At 51.1% G+C, this 16,838-nt stretch overlaps 1 protein-coding gene and 1 long non-coding RNA gene across 3 annotated transcripts; both read left to right on the top strand.

The window, feature by feature from the left end:
- The first annotated feature begins 4,370 nt into the window (after positions 1 to 4,370).
- On the top strand, positions 4,371 to 5,725 carry LOC123399736. The gene is made up of 2 exons (XR_006610422.1): positions 4,371 to 4,915; positions 5,036 to 5,725. It is a non-coding gene; the product is annotated as an uncharacterized LOC123399736 (long non-coding RNA).
- Positions 5,726 to 7,725: 2,000 nt separating this feature from the next.
- On the top strand, positions 7,726 to 11,075 carry LOC123399735. 2 transcript variants are annotated; one of them, XM_045094121.1, is made up of 4 exons: positions 7,726 to 9,326; positions 9,822 to 9,943; positions 10,015 to 10,341; positions 10,428 to 11,075. In XM_045094121.1, the coding sequence occupies exons 2-4, from the start codon at positions 9,847 to 9,849 to the stop codon at positions 10,673 to 10,675; spliced, it is 672 nt and encodes a 223-aa protein (XP_044950056.1). In that variant the 5' UTR covers positions 7,726 to 9,326; positions 9,822 to 9,846; the 3' UTR covers positions 10,676 to 11,075. The 2 variants fall into 2 exon arrangements, with proteins under 2 accessions (XP_044950056.1, XP_044950055.1); XM_045094120.1 differs by lacking the exon at positions 7,726 to 9,326 and having other exon boundaries at positions 9,386 to 9,943.
- The last annotated feature ends 5,763 nt before the right edge of the window (positions 11,076 to 16,838 follow it).

Raw genomic sequence — 16,838 nt, 5'->3', positions numbered from 1 at the left:
GCGCGCGACAACCCTAGAGGGACCAGGCCGGTGTTCCCTTTCTTTGTGAAGAATCCGCCGATCGAGGTAATCCGAAGTTCGGTTCACCTGAGTGATTTTATTATTGTTGCTTATCTGCTTTTTTTGACTCAAACTTGTTCTTTTCACTCGATAGAGTTTCACAATGATGATCAGCCTGGTGCCAATGGTCGACCGCCCGCCCCTGAACGTGGCGAGTGATACTGAGTGTCAAGATGGCTCGAGAGGCGAGGGTGATAAAGATGAAGATGACGAGGAGTCCGAGGAAGGCAACAATGACTTGGAGGACGGAGACGAGGCAGAGTCCTCCCCGTCTGAGGACGTCCCGGTAGAGACCCGCTCAAGGCGCGCTAAGACCCCGAGGCTTGTGGTCGCAGTGCCAAGGCCCCGAGTGCCACAAAGCCGACCACATCAGCCATTCTGACCCGCAGCTCGAAGCGAGGGCGGGGTGAGCCTGCGACGTCACCTGAAAAGGCAGCCAAGCAACCTAAGACGACAACTGTCAAGCCTCGGAAGGCGGTTCTGTCGCGGATCAAGGTGAGCATGTTTGCGGCCTCACCGTAAGTACTTTTGCCGCGTGTCATTTCCACTTTGGCTAACATTTTTTGACTGTTGGCCGAGTGATATGATTTCCGGAATGCCTTTGTCGCAGAGCTAATACCTTGAATGATTCACTCGATCCCAAGGCCTCGGGGAAGGGCCGGACCGAGGCTGACGTCAAATCTTCGAAAGGTAACATTTGAACTTTCTTCGATTTCATTTGGAAGTCATGATTTCTCCCGCCGCCAATGTATGAGTGATCTTTATTGTTTGCAAGGCCACATGAGGTGATTGAGCTTCACCAGGATGATAAGATCAACCCGCCAACCCTTCAGTTGACACAGATGTCGTGATGCAGGATGTTCCCCCACCCGAGTGACCAGGATTTCTCCTGCCAAGGCCTCGACTCCAGTGTAGGGCACCACTCCGAGGGCCGTAGCCTCACTCGTAGCTGGCTTGTTTGTTTCTCCATCGACCCCTCCAACGTCCAACATCTTCGTGCTGCACCACGTCCCGAAGGACCAAGTGTGCGCAAGCAAGGAGGCCCTGATCTAGCTGGAGCTGATGAATGGTCGACTGAAGGAGGCGTACGACGCGATCAAGGCTATGAAGATGAATGTTCGAGTAAGCATTATCGTAAGTACCAATCTTTGTCGGTAGTTTTTATGTGCATGTGATTTTTTATTTTGTTACCTAAGAGGGTTTGCATGGGGCACACCGACTAGGTGTTCTTCCACTGGGGGCACGCTGAGTGCACCCACTGGGTGTAGTCCCTGAGACTGCTGTCGACTGAAGCAGTCGGCAGGAGTCTTAATTCCTGTATTGATTCGATGTAGACCGTCAGGGTGTAGACCTTGTTGCTTATCTTGTGGGAGTATCCGACCACTTATCCTTCCAGTGGGGGCGCACTGAGCGCACCCACTAGGTGTAGTCCCCGAGTCTGCCGTCGACTGTTTGAGTCGACGGGAGCCTTAGAGTTTCTTTCTACTGATGTTTGACTAATATCCTTTTTATGTCTGTGTTTCTTGTTGGCAGAGTGTTTGCGAGCTCGGAAGCTACTACAATACCATGGAGAAGGAGGTGCAGGACCTGCACATCAGCCTTGAGGCCAAGAAGGTTAAGAACGCGCACCTGGAGCAGGAGAAGCGCCCACTCGGAGGTAAGCGCATTCCATCCGACTGCCTTAGCTTTTGTTTTTTCTCCCTGTCTGATTGAGATTACTTTATCAGATGTTCATAGCAAAAATGTTCGACTTGTTAAGAGGCTCAGGGCTTCTACTTCTTTAGACACCATGAAGGAGGCCCTCGAGAAGAAGGATACGGAGCTAGCGTCTCCTTGGATGGAGGCCAGTCGGAAGACCAAGGCGGCCGAGGGCAAGCTCAAGTCAATCGAGAAGCTGGAGGAGGAGAAGAAAACCCTGGAGGTTGCTGCAAAGAAGTCTACGGAGGAGCTTGATGAGCTGAAGAAGCATTATGCCGAGTGGGAGTCCAAGTTCAAGCATGTCTCTTCCAAGAAACTCAAGCTGGAGCAGTTTATCGAGGAGTTCAGCAATGATACGAGTGAGAAGCTCAAATGTAGTTGAGCGACCTGAATGATTCTTGCATTACTTCAATATCTTGCTCGCCTTTGATTTTTTTTCGCCTTTCCGTGCCTAGAATTCTATGTTGACATCAAGGACGAGACCGATAGAATCAAGAAGGAACTGGACCCATCTCGGCAAATTCTTAGAGACAGCTTGGCTCTAGCACTTCTCCAACTGGAGGAGCACATTGAGCAGGCGTTCGTCTACCTCAATCGTCTTTGCTCAGCCATCCTGGACATCGATCGAGAAGTCGCCCCTTGTCGTAGTTTTTTCATGGCAGATGTCCTCGTGAAAGGACTTAGGTGCGGGTCCATCGCAACTAGGTGGCGACTTGAACAGGGTTGATCGGAATCGAGAGACGCGAGTTTACCCACGTTCGGCACCTCCCATGGAGGTAAAAGCCTACGCCCCTCATTTGGTGTTTATTAATGATCAACTCGATTACAAGAGTGCGGAATTGTTAACCTAGCTCTCGAGTCTTTCTTACCCGTCCTTTCCACCTCAGGGGCTCCTCCTCATATATACAAACAAAGGCCTTCAGGTTACAATAGAATCCGGGTTGTATTGCAACCCGTGTCTTATTCTACATCCTACTAACTTGGGCGAAGGAGAATCTCCATGTTCCCCTTGGTGAGCCGACCTCTTGGTGAGTCGCCCCTCGGGCCTTTATGTCTCGGGCCTCCTGTTCAAGTTATAGCCCATGGGAGTTATCCCCATGGTGGGTTTAACCGTGGGGTATATCCCCAACATTAGCCCCTAGTTTAATTTGGATTTATCCATGTTAAACTTCATCCTGAAAAAATACAAATGAGAATCTCTCAAAAGTGAAGATTAGCTTGAGTCGCCTTTTGAGTTGGTAATCTCCTATTTTTGAGGAGGAAATTTGCCCAGGTCAATATTTTGCGAGGTTATCTGCACTGTTCAAGACTTTGTGTTTTTATCGACAGTTGATGTCATGATGCCATCTTATGTGTTTGCTGACGACATCCAGTCATCATGGCGAATCTTTTTTCAAACAATGCTGAAATCCCTGTTAGGCGCAAAATCGAGGCATCTTGTTTGCCGCAAATTACTACACCCACCCCACCTTTCACTGCGCTTCTTCGGGTGTCGATCCCTTATAAATAAGTTGGATAATTTCCATTTAACCTCTTCTCCTTCCGCTCGTCCTTGGCATCTCTCTCGAGCTCTCTAGCGATGCATCTTCTCAGGCGACTTTGTCCCGTTGCAACCGCCACGGGAGCTCGCCGTAGTCGACAATGGAGCTCTTTCGAACGTCGTCGTCCATAGTCTTCCTCCAGTGCGAACCCTTGTAAGTTCCCCATTGCTACTTTAGGTTTACACTGCCATTCATCATTCCTCGGAAGTTCATCATACATGTTGTAGATTGTAGTTATAGATGTACCATTTTTCATGTGCGCATCCGTTGCGATTTTACCATCGCGGTCATCCTAGCAGTCTTTGTAGATCCATAGCAGACTCATTTGGATTCTCCATAGATGTCTTTTGTTTCGGTAGCTTCGCTATTTAGAGCTTATTATTGTTCCTTTTTATGCATCATATAGATTCACTTGTTCAGCCGAATCAATAGGAAATCTGTTTGTCACTTTGCAAGTTTCACTAAGTCTTGATAGTACCTCTAGACTGCTTTGAGATGGTGTTGACATGGTTGAAATGCTTAGTCTTCCTCATTACTCAAAGACATACCATTGGTTGGCTCTATGACTTGTAGACTCATAGGAGTCATCCATTTCTTCCTTTGAATGCCGACTCTTCTTTATTTGTTGATGACTTTGGCCACGATATTGAATAAAAACCGGCTTAGAAAACCCGACTCATCATGCCTTTTATCTTTCTTTGTTGTAGTTCCGTGTTTGCAAAAATCACCATGCCTCACAAGACCAGCAATGTAAGAGCCCGGAACTGAGGCATCAGAAGATTCTCCTTTTATTCCATTGTCGTCGTGTTAATTATTTGTTTGTCGCATTCATCATCCTATCATGCGCATCATCCGCATTGCATCGGCACTCCGTTGTCGTAAATTTTCAAAACTTGCATCTCTTCGTAGTTTTCAGTTCTCTCTATTTTGTCCTTGACCGTTTTGAGACCAACCACACACGCACACGCGTGCGACACCATTAAAAATATTGTTTTAGAAGTGTGTATAAACTTTTCTTGGATTGGGTTCAAACTTGTCATGCGGTCTTATTTCAATGTAGGTATGCTGCCTGCCAAATTTCGTCGCACTCGGAGTTTATTTGATACCCGAACCATTATATATATAGCGGCACTATGGCCGGTTAAATTGTGAGGCGTTTTCGGTGTTCAAAATCTTGTCATGACCACAAACTCCCTCTCTTCTCATCCCACTACCACTGTACACAACCCACAACCCACCTAACCTAACCCATGATCAAAGCCGTTCAAAATCTTGTCATGATCGAACGGTTCGAGTCAGGCTAAAAATAGCTAACCCTGGCCTCATTTTTCTATGAATAGACCCCAAACCTACCTAATTTGGACCCTAACCATAATTCCCCTCGATCCCCGCACCCACCAGCCTCAGTCGTCACCAACCAGAGCCCCTTCTCCCACCCCCACGGCCTTGGAGGTCCAGATCGGGCCCGTCGAGCCCATCTGGGCCAGGACGCGTCCGCCGCCGCCCGCAGATGCTCCCGTGCCCGCAGCTGCTCCCGTGCCCGCATTCGCTCGAGGGGAGAAGCGCCGAGCATCCAGCCCCGCGCCCCGTGGGGCCCCTTCGTCGCCCGGACACCGGTAGCCACCGCCGGCGGCGACTGCAGCATGCCCGTGCAGCCGCGCCCCTCCCCTTCTTATTCCTTTCTCCTTCCTCCTCCATCCCTAAGCTATGGCCTTTTGTGTCTTGCGCAAGGGTAGTCTCCATGGAAGCTCTGTAGTTCACCGTCGTGCCTTGGAGTTGCTCCCCAGCCACCGGAATGGATGGATCCGGGAGGTCCCTTCGCAGATCCGGCCCTACCCAGCTCCCTCATCTTGCCGGAGGAGCCTGCCGCGCGCGTCGCCGTGTTGCCGCCGTCGCCCACCTGCTGCTCGTGTCGGGTTGGAGCCAGGGACGACGAGTGCCGCACCCCGTTCGCCTCCTGGGCCACTTGCCCCGACCTGGTGCAGCCACGGCCACTCTCAGCGCGAGGCCCCGAGCCGGCCCAGCTCCTGTCGCCAGTAGGCCAGCGCGCCTGAGGCCTGTATCGCCCCCTTCGGCCTAGTCCGCCTCTAACAGCGACGTCCCCAAGGCCGAGAAGGTGATTGCCCCTCGTGTGCCTATCCAGCGCATGTGGGCGTAGTATAATATTCAACCCTCACCCATACCACACTGTCTAGCCACTAGGTTCTTCCTAGATGTGTCTTTTCCGCCCTCGACGATTTTAGGATTTATCCCGTGAATTACAACTTTACAAAAAAAACCCTCCAAACTCATGCATTTAATAACTTGAGAACCGTGCATCAAATGCAAATAATTTATATATGAAAAAGGACTAGAATTTCGTTTAGATTGATAATGTCAACCTTTCATGCGTGTTAAAAAATATTTAGATGTGCTGTTTAATTAAATTTGCATAGATGACATGCTAAAATGATTTAATTCATAACTAGTTAACTGTAGCTTCGATTAAAATGATCCACATATGTAACATGCCTAGAAAAATGTGTAGACAACATGATGTCATTTATTTTCTTGTTTACCAACTTTAAAATTATGTTTTAGGAAGATGTGTAGTGTCGTGGGAATGACCCTGACAATAGTACCTAGGGGTACGAACGAAGGGGCGAAGTCTAACTTGGCGCAGTGGATGCACTCGGATGTAGGAGTTCGGGCCTCACTCGGAAGTGGTAACAACCCTACATATTGAGCCCTGAGGCTCATGTTTGCTTATGGAGTATGAAAGAATACAAGGTGCTGAACCCTTGAGCTGGAGCCCGGGAGTCGATTATATAGTACATGCCACGAACGACCGAGCTTCATTACACGGTAATTAATGCTAATAAATAGGGAAGTTACTAGAAACAACAACTATAACTCTCGACATTATTGGTAACATGGGTCTTCACTGCCCTTCATGTGACGGATTAAGTCCTTAGACATTGCAACCTCTTCGGTGCCTTCACCTTGCTGTGGTCTGAGTGTCAGGATGCATCCGATTGACATATGGCGATCTGAGTGACTCCAGGCCGACTGACGGTATGCTGTACCGAGTGAGGTTGAGGCTACACCGATGACTTTAAGGACATTGGTGTCCGTAGGGGGTCCTAGGTGGGCCTAGGGAAGCAAGCCCATATGCCTACCCCTAATGTACAACCTCATCAGTAGCCCCCGAATCGGTTGAGGTTTTGGAGACCGAGTGAATGACTTCCTTCGATGTCTCCAACATTTTGGAGATTCTTGGGCTGTAGCTCGGGCCTGTGTTATTCAGACTCTCGGCAAACCTCCATGGATTCAAGAGTGACGAATTTCGACTGCTTGGTCATACAGGTATGCCCGCAGTCGGTAGTGATAGACTATTTTTCAGGAAGATAGATTCCACGAGTCGGGCGAACGAGAGCTCTGAACTCTGCATGCTCAAGCGAGTTGGGACGGATCCCCACTCACATTGAGGCAAGGACGATGTGGTCTTGCTCACTGATTTCCCGAATGATCGGGGTCCAGTGGGAGGGGGGACGATCTGGTCATCCACACTGAACATTCGGCTCACCTCGTCACACGCCGTGGATACAGAATCCATTCGGGATACGACGCGGGATGGTTTTTTCGCAGCTTTTTGAATTGAGGGAGTGTGTGCGCTCGCGGCGGTTTCGGCAGAGACACATGTAGTGGAAGTACTGGGGTGACCCCCCAATTTCCGCGCGTGTGATGTCGCCGTCATGCTACAGTGCACGCCATCCTCGTGATACTGCATATCTTCCTCGGGCCGGCGATGTACTTGATGGGGAATCTCCCCGTTGGGTATTTAAGACGAGAGGTGGAAGGGAGAGGAGACCGTGCCTCAGAATCGTGTCCTTTTCCATCTCCGCTTCTTCCTCTTGCCACCAAGAACAGGAACCGCCGGCTGCCCCCATCGATTCCCGACCCCGACCTCTCCGCCGCCCAGCATGGTGAAGGGAGCGACGTCAAAGGCTGAGAGGGCCAAGAAAGGGTCGCGTGGATCTTCCTCGAGCGTCGGAGTGCTCCCGCGAGGATGGATCCAGGGCGATTGGATGTTGTCCCGAGTCTTGGAGGGGCGGCTGCTAGAGCTAGAGGGCGAAGGCCTGGTCGCTCAGGGGAACTGGTGACTGCCCCGGGATGGCAAGATATAGCCAACGCCCCAGAACGATGAGCGAGTGCTCTTCGTCACCCACATCGACATAAGTTTTTATCTGCCTCCGCATCCATTTTTCCAAGCATTTCTTGCTTTCTTCGGAGCTCAGCTCCACCACCCGCCCCAATGTTGTCTCGTATCTATCCGCATGTGTGTCTTTGTGTGAGAATTTCCTCGTGTGTCACCCGCATTGGGGTTTGTTCAAGCGCCTGTTCACGTGTCGAGTGATGACCGTGAAGAAGTCTTCCTCCTCGGGGGGGGGGGGGGGGGGAGAACCAATGTAGCACAACTTTGTGGTGGCTTAGGCATTCAGCTTAGGGGCAAGAGTAGCTCCCCCAGATGAGTTTCCCGGCGTCAGTGAAGAACTGGAAGGACTCTTGGTTTTATTGCCGAGACGTCCCCGTATTCGAGGGTCACTCGGGCCTCCCACCCTATACTATTGATAGGATCCACGCGGCCCCTACCTTTACCTTGTCCAAGGAGGAGAAGACCGATGCAGATATATTGATGATAGTGGTCGTTACCTTGATCCGGAAGGGTGTGAACGGGATGGACCTCCTAGAGGTCTTCTTCCATCGTAGGATCCAACCTCTTCAGGCTTGAGTCCACCCAATATGAAAATATGAAGGGCCGGATGATCCGACTCGAATCCATCCCGAGGAGATCGGGGAAGAGGCGGTGGAGAATAAACTCAAGGCCATTACCCCAATGAGACATAACCCCAGGGGCTCCAGGCAGGTGCCTCCTTTCGCGGCGGATAATCACCCGAATGAGGTGAATCATCGAGCATGTGTACCGAATGAATTTCTTCATTGTTTCAACTACCATTTGTCATTTTTCCCTTCATTCGGCAGGCTTTCACGGGGTTGGTCAGTTCCATACCGGCGATTGACCACTCGCCCATTGATGTGGAGAGTGACACTGAAAACCAAGACGCCGAGATCCCAGAGGGCTCGGAGGACGACGAAGACAAAGAAGGCGACGATGAGGAGACGGAGGAGAGTGAGGAGGAGCGTGGAGACGAGGAGGAATCTTCTCTGTCTAATGAAGCCTAGGTCGAGACCCGTTCCAAGGCACGCCAGGACCTTGGAGTCCGCACATGCGCTCTAAAGACTCTATTGACAGTGAAGCAGAGTGCGTCAGCCATGCCGACTCGCAGCTCCAAGCGGGGTCGGAGCCAGCCCGAGGCACTGCCGGAGCAGGCTGCCATGCAACCCAAGATCTCGAGCTCCAAGCCTCGTAAGGTCGTTCTGCCGCGTATCAAGGTCGATGTGCGTGTGGCTTCGGCGTAAGTATCTTTACCAAGTGATTTGTCCCAGTTTGAACAATGTCTTCCGAGTGATGATCGGGCTTTGTTGTTTCTTTTGTAGGCCTCATACTTCAACTGCTTCACTAGATCCCAAGACCTCTGACAAAGGTAGAGCTGAGTTGATGTTGCTTCATCAAAATGTAACCCTTGAGCTTTTCCAGCAATTCATTCGAAATTTGGGCTTTGGATATTCGAGTGGTGTTTGGACTATCTTGTGGACATGTGCAGAGCCGCATGATGTGATTGAACTCGACGCTGATGTCCCTTCTACAGCTGGAGAAGTGCCGAAGCAGGCTCCAACTCCCAGCCGAGTGAGCATCAAGGCCAAGACTCCTGTGGTGCAGGAGGTTGCCCCGGCTGGAGTGTCACTCAGACAGTATCCGCTGACTACTCCGTCGTCTAACCCCAAGGATCGGAACATCTTCTAGCTCCACCCTACCCCAAAAGACCAGGAGGGGGCGCACAAGGAGGCCTGGCTCAACTAGACGTGATAGTTGGGCGATGGAAGGAGGCATACGACACGAGTGAAGCTGTGGCAAAGAACATTCGGGTAAGTCCTTTCTGCATGTATTTGTTTTTGAATCTGATCCTTAGTAGGAATCCCGAGTGGGCATGCCCAGAGGCGTACACCCATCGGGTGTTAGTGGGAGTGCGCTTAGCGCACCCACTGGGTGTAGTCCCCGAGGCTACCGTCGACTGTGTCAGTTAGCAATAGTCTTTTTTATTTGTATGTTCGATATAGTACAGTAGGTGCGGAGCCATTTTCTTTCTTCCATCCTTCGAGTGGGGGTGCACTGAGTGCACCCACTGGGTGTCGTCTCCGAGGCTACTCTCGACTGGAGCAGTCGGCAATAGTCTCAGTTTCTTTGTTTTGATTGATAGAGGTTGGTCGGGTATGAATCCCTTATCCTCTATCATTCTAGTGGGGGCGCGCTGAGCGCACCCATTGGGTGTAGTCCCCGAGGCTACCATCGACTGTGGCAGTCGGCGGTAGTCTTAGAGTCGCGGCATAATGTTATGTCTTTCTTGTATTTGTTGACTACAGACTGCTTGTGGGCCCGTGGGCCGCGATGACGCCATGGAAAACGAGTTGCAGGAACTCTGACTTAGCCTATGCAGAGAACGCCGAGAGCAAGCGACTGGAGCAGGAAAAGCGAATAGCTGAAGGTATGTCCTCGCCATCCGACTAACGCTCCATTAGGTTGTCTTTTCTTATCCGACTGAGGTTGTCTTTTCAGATCGCCTTTTTGAGAGGTTGAAGAATTACATTTCTCTAGTGACCATGAAGGAAGCCCTTGAGAAGAGGGACGAAGAACTCGCATCCGCTTGTAAGGATGTCAAGCAGAAAACCCAGGCAGTTGAGGCCAAGCTCAAAATGGTTGGCACTTTGGAGGAAGAAAATTGGCTTGTGAAAGCTGGTGCGGAGAAGACCACGACGGATCTTGCCGAGCTAAAGAAGCATTACGCCGAGTGGGAAACCAACCTCGAGAAAGCAACTACCAAGAAAGCTGAGCTGGAGAAGTTCATCGAGGACTTTAGTGTGGAGCTCTCTGAGAAGAACAAAGGTATGTCGAGCGTCTGAATACTTCCCCATGATCATTCCAAAATTTCCGAGTGACGTTTCTCATCCTCCATTTTCCGTTGAGTGTAGCCTTTGCTGCCGGTGTTGAAGAAGAGACGACGCGAATAGAGAAGGAGATTGATCCCAAGAGAGGGCTTCTGAAGGACAACATTCCCTTGTCTCTCCTCAGGCTGGAGGATCGCGTTGATTATGTAATGGCTTGCTTCAAGCTGCTTCAATCGACCGTTGGAGAGATTGACCATGAGAAAGTGCATGAAGATGCTACCGTGAAGGATGCCCAGTCCGTTGTGAACTGTGTGAAGGCCATTCCCAATTAACTCAAGTCGTGGAAGAAGTCGTCAGCAAAGGCCGGAGCTCACATTGCCCTTTCGCTCGTCCACATCCATTGCAAGGGGGTGGATGAAGAGAAGCTGAAGAATCTTTGGGTCGTCAACCGCAAAAGCACCAAGTTTGAAGACTGCATGGATATGTTCATGGAGGCGGCCACACGGATCGCATAGGGAATCGATCTTGACACCTTCATGGAAGTGGTGGAGTCTTCGGCCTCCGAGTGATGCTTGGAGGAAACACACTTTAGCTTTAATTTGCCTCGGGATGCCGAGTGATTTTATGTAACCTCAAACTTCGAGTGGGCTCTGGGCCCTCTCTTTTGCGTCACTTTAGCTGAACTTGATCCCGTTTATCCGCAATTGATTTTGGATCTTATTTGCTTGGTCATCTTTATTTGGGGTTGTTTATACTCAACCGAAAGCTGGCTTGCGTACGAGTCCCCTATTGTGGAACTTGTCCTCACTCGGGATTGTTTGTGACTTAGACGAAAGCTGGTTTGCGGCTAAGACCCTGAGTTTGGAAGTTGTCCTCACTCGGGATAGTTTGTGAATTAGGCGAAAGCAGGTTCGCGGCTAAGACCCCGAGTGTGGAGGTCGTCCTCACTCGGGCTCGTTTGTGACTTAGGCGAAAGCTGGTTTGTGGCTAAGCCGCCGAGTGTGGAGGTTGTCCTCACTCAGGATCGTTTGTGGCTTAGGCGAAAGCTGGTACGCGGCTAATCCCTCGAGTGTGGAGGTTGTCCTCACTCGGGCTCGTTTGTGACTTAGGCAAAAATTGGTTTGCGGCTAAGCCCTTGAGTGTGGAGGTTCTCCTCACTCGGGATTGTGTCTCCCTACGCAAAAGCAGCAGCTTGGGATGATTGTCCTGTTCATCTTGGCATTCGAATGAAGATCTTGCCTCCATTCGGAACCACTTTAACTTAGGCAAAGGCTGGTTCACGGCTAAGCCCCCCGAGTGTGGAGGTTGTCCTCACTCGGGGAAGGGTTTACCTTAGGCGAAATAGGTTCCCTACCCAGAAATGTTTGTTTTGTTCATCTTGGCATCTGAATGAAGATCTTGCCTTCATTCGGAACGACTTTAACTTTGGCGAAGGCTAGTTCATAGCTAAGCCCCCGAGTGTGGAGGCTGTCCTCACTCGGGGAAGGGTTTACCTTAGGCGAAACAGGTTCGCTACCAAGAAATGTTTGTTTTGTTCATCTTGGCGTCCGATTGAAGATCTTGTCTTCACTCGGAACCGCTTTAACCTAGGCGAAGGCTAGTTCACAGCTAAGACCCTGAGTGTGGAGGTTTCCACGGTCACTCGGGGAATGGTCTACCTTAGGCGAAACAGGTTCGCTACCAAGATGGTTTTGTTCTTGCAAACATGGATTAGGGGAAAACTAGTTCGCAGCTAAGCCCCCGAGTGAGGAGATTGTCTGCACTCGAGGCATGTTTTACCTTAAGCGAAAAATAGGTTCGCAGCTAAGGTTTTTCCACCCACTAGGGGTGTGTTGCACTGGAGTGAAGTGTCTTAGGATAGCTGAAGAAAGTAAGCACCTTATTCTTCTATTGATTCAGATTCATTACAGGAATAAAAAAGGAAAGTTCTATGTGTAGAACTTGCTGAGGAGGTCCGCGTTCCAGGTTCTGGGTTCCTCCGCGTTGTTATTGATGTTGTACAGTCGATAAGCTCCGTTGTGCAGGACTTTGGAGATGGCGAATGGCCCTTGCCACGGGGGTGCCAGCTTGTGGGGTTTCTGTTGGTCCAATCGGAGGACCATATCCCCCTCTTGAAACGCTCGGCCCCTGACTTGTTTGTCATGGTAGCATCAAAGGTCTTGCTGGTACGTCGTGGGCCGAAAGAGGGCTAGCTCCCACTTTTCCTCCAGAAGATCCAAATTGTCTTGGCGTGCTGCTTCAGCTTCGACTTTGTTGTACTGCTCCACTCGGGGAGATTTATGACGTAAGTCACTCGGCAGGACAGCTTCCGACCCATACACCATGAAGAATGGAGTACACCTGGTTGAACGATTCAAAGTCGTTCACATACCCCATAGGACGGATGGTAATTCTTCGACCCAAGCGCCAGCGACAATCCTTGAAGTATCATGCCATTCGCCCATTCCGCCTGCCCATTCGACTGCCGGTGCGCCACGGAGGCGTAGTTAACCCAAGTGCCATGGGATTGGCAGAACTCGCGGAACTCATCTGAGTCGAAGTTGGTTCCATTGTCGGTGATGATGTCGCGAGGGACTCTGAATCTGAAGATAATCCGCCGAATGAAGCTGACGGCAGTCGCCGCGTCGAAGTTTTTGATGGATTTAGCTTCGACCCACTTGGTGAAATTATCCACCGCAACTAGCACGTGGGTGAATCCGCTCGACCTGGTGCGCAAAGGGCTGACCATGTCGAGGCCCCATGCAGCAAATGGCCAAGTGAGCAAAATCGTCTTCAGTGCGGATGCAGGCTTGTGCGAGTGATTCTTGTAGAACTGGCACCCGAGACACAGGTCCACCAAGTCCCTTGCTGCCTCAATGGCTCGGGGCCAATAAAAACCTTCTCGGAAGGCCTTTGCTACTAGGGTCTGAGAGGACGCACGGTGTCCATAGGTTCCTGAGTGGATCTCGTGCAGGATTTGTAGTCCTTCCTCCGGAGAGATGCACTTTTGCCTGACTCGTGTAACGCTCTTCTTGTACAATTTGTCTCTGAGTACTTTGAAAGATTTAGACCGCCGAATGATCTGGCGGGCTTTCTCTTTGTTCTCGGGAAGCTCTTGCGGAGCAAGTAAGCTAGATAAGGTTGTGTCCATTCGGGAGTGATGACCAACATCTCGTGGACGAGGTCAACCACGACCGGTACGTTGATCTCAGCCGGATTAGACAAACCAATTTCTTGTGGGGGCTCTTCAGTGAAGGGATCCTCCTTGACCGAGGGGGCGCGTAGGTGCTCGAGGAACACGCCCTTCGGAACGATCTTCCGAGTGGACCTCATCTTTGCCAAGTTGTCGACCGCTTGGTTCTTGGCTTGGGGCACATGGTGTAGTTCCAACCCTTCGAAGTTTTTCTCCAGCTTTCTGACCGCGTAGCAGTACACTGTCATTGCCGGGCTTCAGATGTCCCATTCCTTCATGACTTCGTTGAGATCCAAGTCGCCATAAACCATCAATCAACGGATGCCGAGTGAGATGGCCATGTAGAGCCCATACAGGAGGGCCTCGTACTCGGCCTCATTGTTGGACGAACTGAAGTGGATTTGGAGCACGTAGGTCAATCGATCTTCCCTGGGGGAAACGAGGATCACTGCAGCCCCCGAGCCATGGAGCATTTTGGATCCATCAAAGAACATGGTCCAATGCTCGCGGATGACTAGAGCCGGCTGCTCTTGCTCTACCCACTCGGCAAGAAAATCTGCCAGGGCATGAGACTTGATTGCTTTCTTGGCTTCAAACTTGATCTTCAGTGGTAGGAGCTCAATCGTCCATTTGGCCACTTGGCCGGTTGCATCGCGATGGTGCAGAATTTCCTCTATGGGAGTGTCACTGATGAAAGTGACTGAGTGATCTTGAAAATAGTGGACCACCTTCTTCACAGTCACGTAGATCCCATAGACCAGCTTCTGGTAGTGTGGGTACTTTTGTTTTGAAGCAGGCAACACTTCGGAAATGTAGTAGATGGGCCTTTGTACCTTGTACGCTTTGCCCGCTTATTCACGTTCTACGGTGAGTATGGTGCTAACCACTTGGTTAGTGGCAGCGATGTACAAGAGCAAGAGCTCCCAGCAGCTCGGATCAGCCAACACCGGCTGGGTGGAAAGCAGAGCTTTGAGTTGGTCGAATGCGACCTGCGCTTCATCGATCCACTCGAACCTATGAGATTTCTTCATCAATCGGTAAAGAGGCAGTGCCTTCTCACCGAGTCTTGAGATGAAGCGACTGAGGGCCGCAAGGTAGCCCGTAAGCGTTTGCACATCGTGGATGCGTTCCGGCCGTCTCGTGTGGACGATGGATCCGATCTTGTCGGGATTGGCATTGATACCTCGTTCGGAAACAAGGAAACCGAGTAGCTTACCGGCCGGTACACCGAAGGTGCATTTGGCCGGATTGAGCTTAATCCCGAAGCATCAAGGTTTGCGAAGGTTTAGGCGAGGTCGGCCAGGAGGTCGGAACCTTTCCTGGACTTGACCACGATGTCGTCTTCGACATTCCGATTGATGTGTTCCTGCACACAATTTTGAATCATACACTCGAAGGTAGCTCCAGCATTTTTGAGACCGAATTGCATCATGATGTAACAAAAACACCTGAATGTGGTGATGAAGGTTGTATTTATTTCGTCAGCTCCATACATTCGAATCTGGTGGTACCCGGAGTACGCATCCAGGAACGACACGCGTTCACATCCGGCAGTGGAATCTACGATTTGATCTATGCGGGGCAGAGGGAAGTGGTCCTTCGAACATGCCCGATTGAAGTGCTTGAAGTCAATACACATTCAGAGTGAATTGTTCTTCTTTGGCACCACGACCACGTTCGCCAACCACTCAGAGTGGTAGACCTCGCAGATGAACCCGACAGCTAGGAGCTGAGCAATCTCCTTGCTGATTTCCCTACCCTTCTCCACAGAGGAGCGACTCATGTGTTCCTTGATGGGCTTGACCTTCAGGTGCACTCGGAGGCGATACACACCCAGCTCCCTGGGAACCCCCGGCATGTCAAACGACTTCCATGCAAAGATATCCCAGTTCTCACGGAGGAACAAGATGAGCTCGGCTTCCTATTTATCTCCAAGTGAGGTGGAAATGTTGGTCATAGAAGCACTCAGATCGGTTGGGCGGGCGTGGACCTACTTCGTCTCACCGGCCGACTGAAAAGTGGATTCAGTAGCTGTCCGTTTCGACTTGAGCAGATTTGCGGTGTCCACTGCCTTCTTGTACCCATCAAGCTCGGCTGCAAGGACCTGCTTGTTGGCGATCCTAGAGCCTTGCTAGAGGCTCTCCTCGGCAACCTTCCGATTTCCAATCACCGTGATCACGCCTTTTGGCCCTGGCATCTTAAGCTTAAGATACACGTAACATGGGCGGGCCATGAAACGTGCATAGGCAGGCCTACCAAGGATGGCATGATTGGTGCTGTGAAACTCAACCACTGTGAAGGTCAACCTCTCCTTGCGATTTTTTTTCTCGCTACTGAATACGATGCTCAAAGTGACCTGGCCGAGTGATTCAGCCTTCCTCCCGGGGATGACCCCGTGAAACTGCATTTTACTCTTTCTCAGCCGGGACAATGGGATGTCCATGGCTTTGAGAGTGTTCATGTAGATGATGTTGAGCCGCTGCCTTTGTCCATGAGGACTTTCCGCAGTAGGAACCCATTGATTGCGGGACCGACCACCAACGCGTACCTCCCGGGGGTGCCTAAGTTGGCGGGGTGGTCCGACTGGTCGAGTGTGACGGGCGTCTTCGCCTAGTTGAGGTACTTTGTGACAGCCGGGGCTGCCATGTTCACCTCCCGATTGATAACTTTCAATCGGCTCTTGCTCTCGACGTCAGCGAAGATCATGAGGGTCGCCTCAATGTTCGGATACCCGGAGGCGTCCGCTGGGTCGTCCTCATTTTCCTTGTCCCCGGAGGGCTCTCCGCCCATCTCCTTATGGGGCAGACGGTAGTCACGACCTGTGTGCTTGGCGGGGATGGTCTCCCCCTCCTCGTCCTTGCGAGAACACAACTGGTCCAAAAGACTGCTCTTGGAATCGGCCTTCTTTTTGCCAGCCCACTCCTTCTTCTTGGATTTATTCTAGCTCTGCCCTGGGATAGCAGCTACTTTGGCTTTGCCCAATTGGTCGCCTTTTCGCTTCTGCTTCTTCCCAGTGTTACCCGCCTAAGGGGTTTCACTCGCTCGGACTTTGCCACTGCGGAGGCGGTCTTCTTCTTCACCATTCGCGTACCGATTGGCGATCTCCATGGCCCGACTGAGGGATAGGTCACCCGATCGGCCAAACTTGAGAATGAGCTTCCGATACCGAGTGCCCGCTTTGAAAGCGCAAAGAGCCTGGTGCTCGGTGACATTCTCAACGATGTTGTGAAGTGTGGTCCACCGCTGGATGTACTCCCTAAGAGTCTTGTTGCTCTTCTGGAGACAATGCCGCACCTCCGTCAGATCGCCTGGGCGCTTGTATG

Source organism: Hordeum vulgare, chromosome 5H (genome assembly GCF_904849725.1).
Source record: "Hordeum vulgare subsp. vulgare chromosome 5H, MorexV3_pseudomolecules_assembly, whole genome shotgun sequence".
Taxonomy (NCBI): Eukaryota; Viridiplantae; Streptophyta; class Magnoliopsida; order Poales; family Poaceae; genus Hordeum; species Hordeum vulgare.
This window is presented reverse-complemented; position numbering and strand designations above follow the sequence as displayed.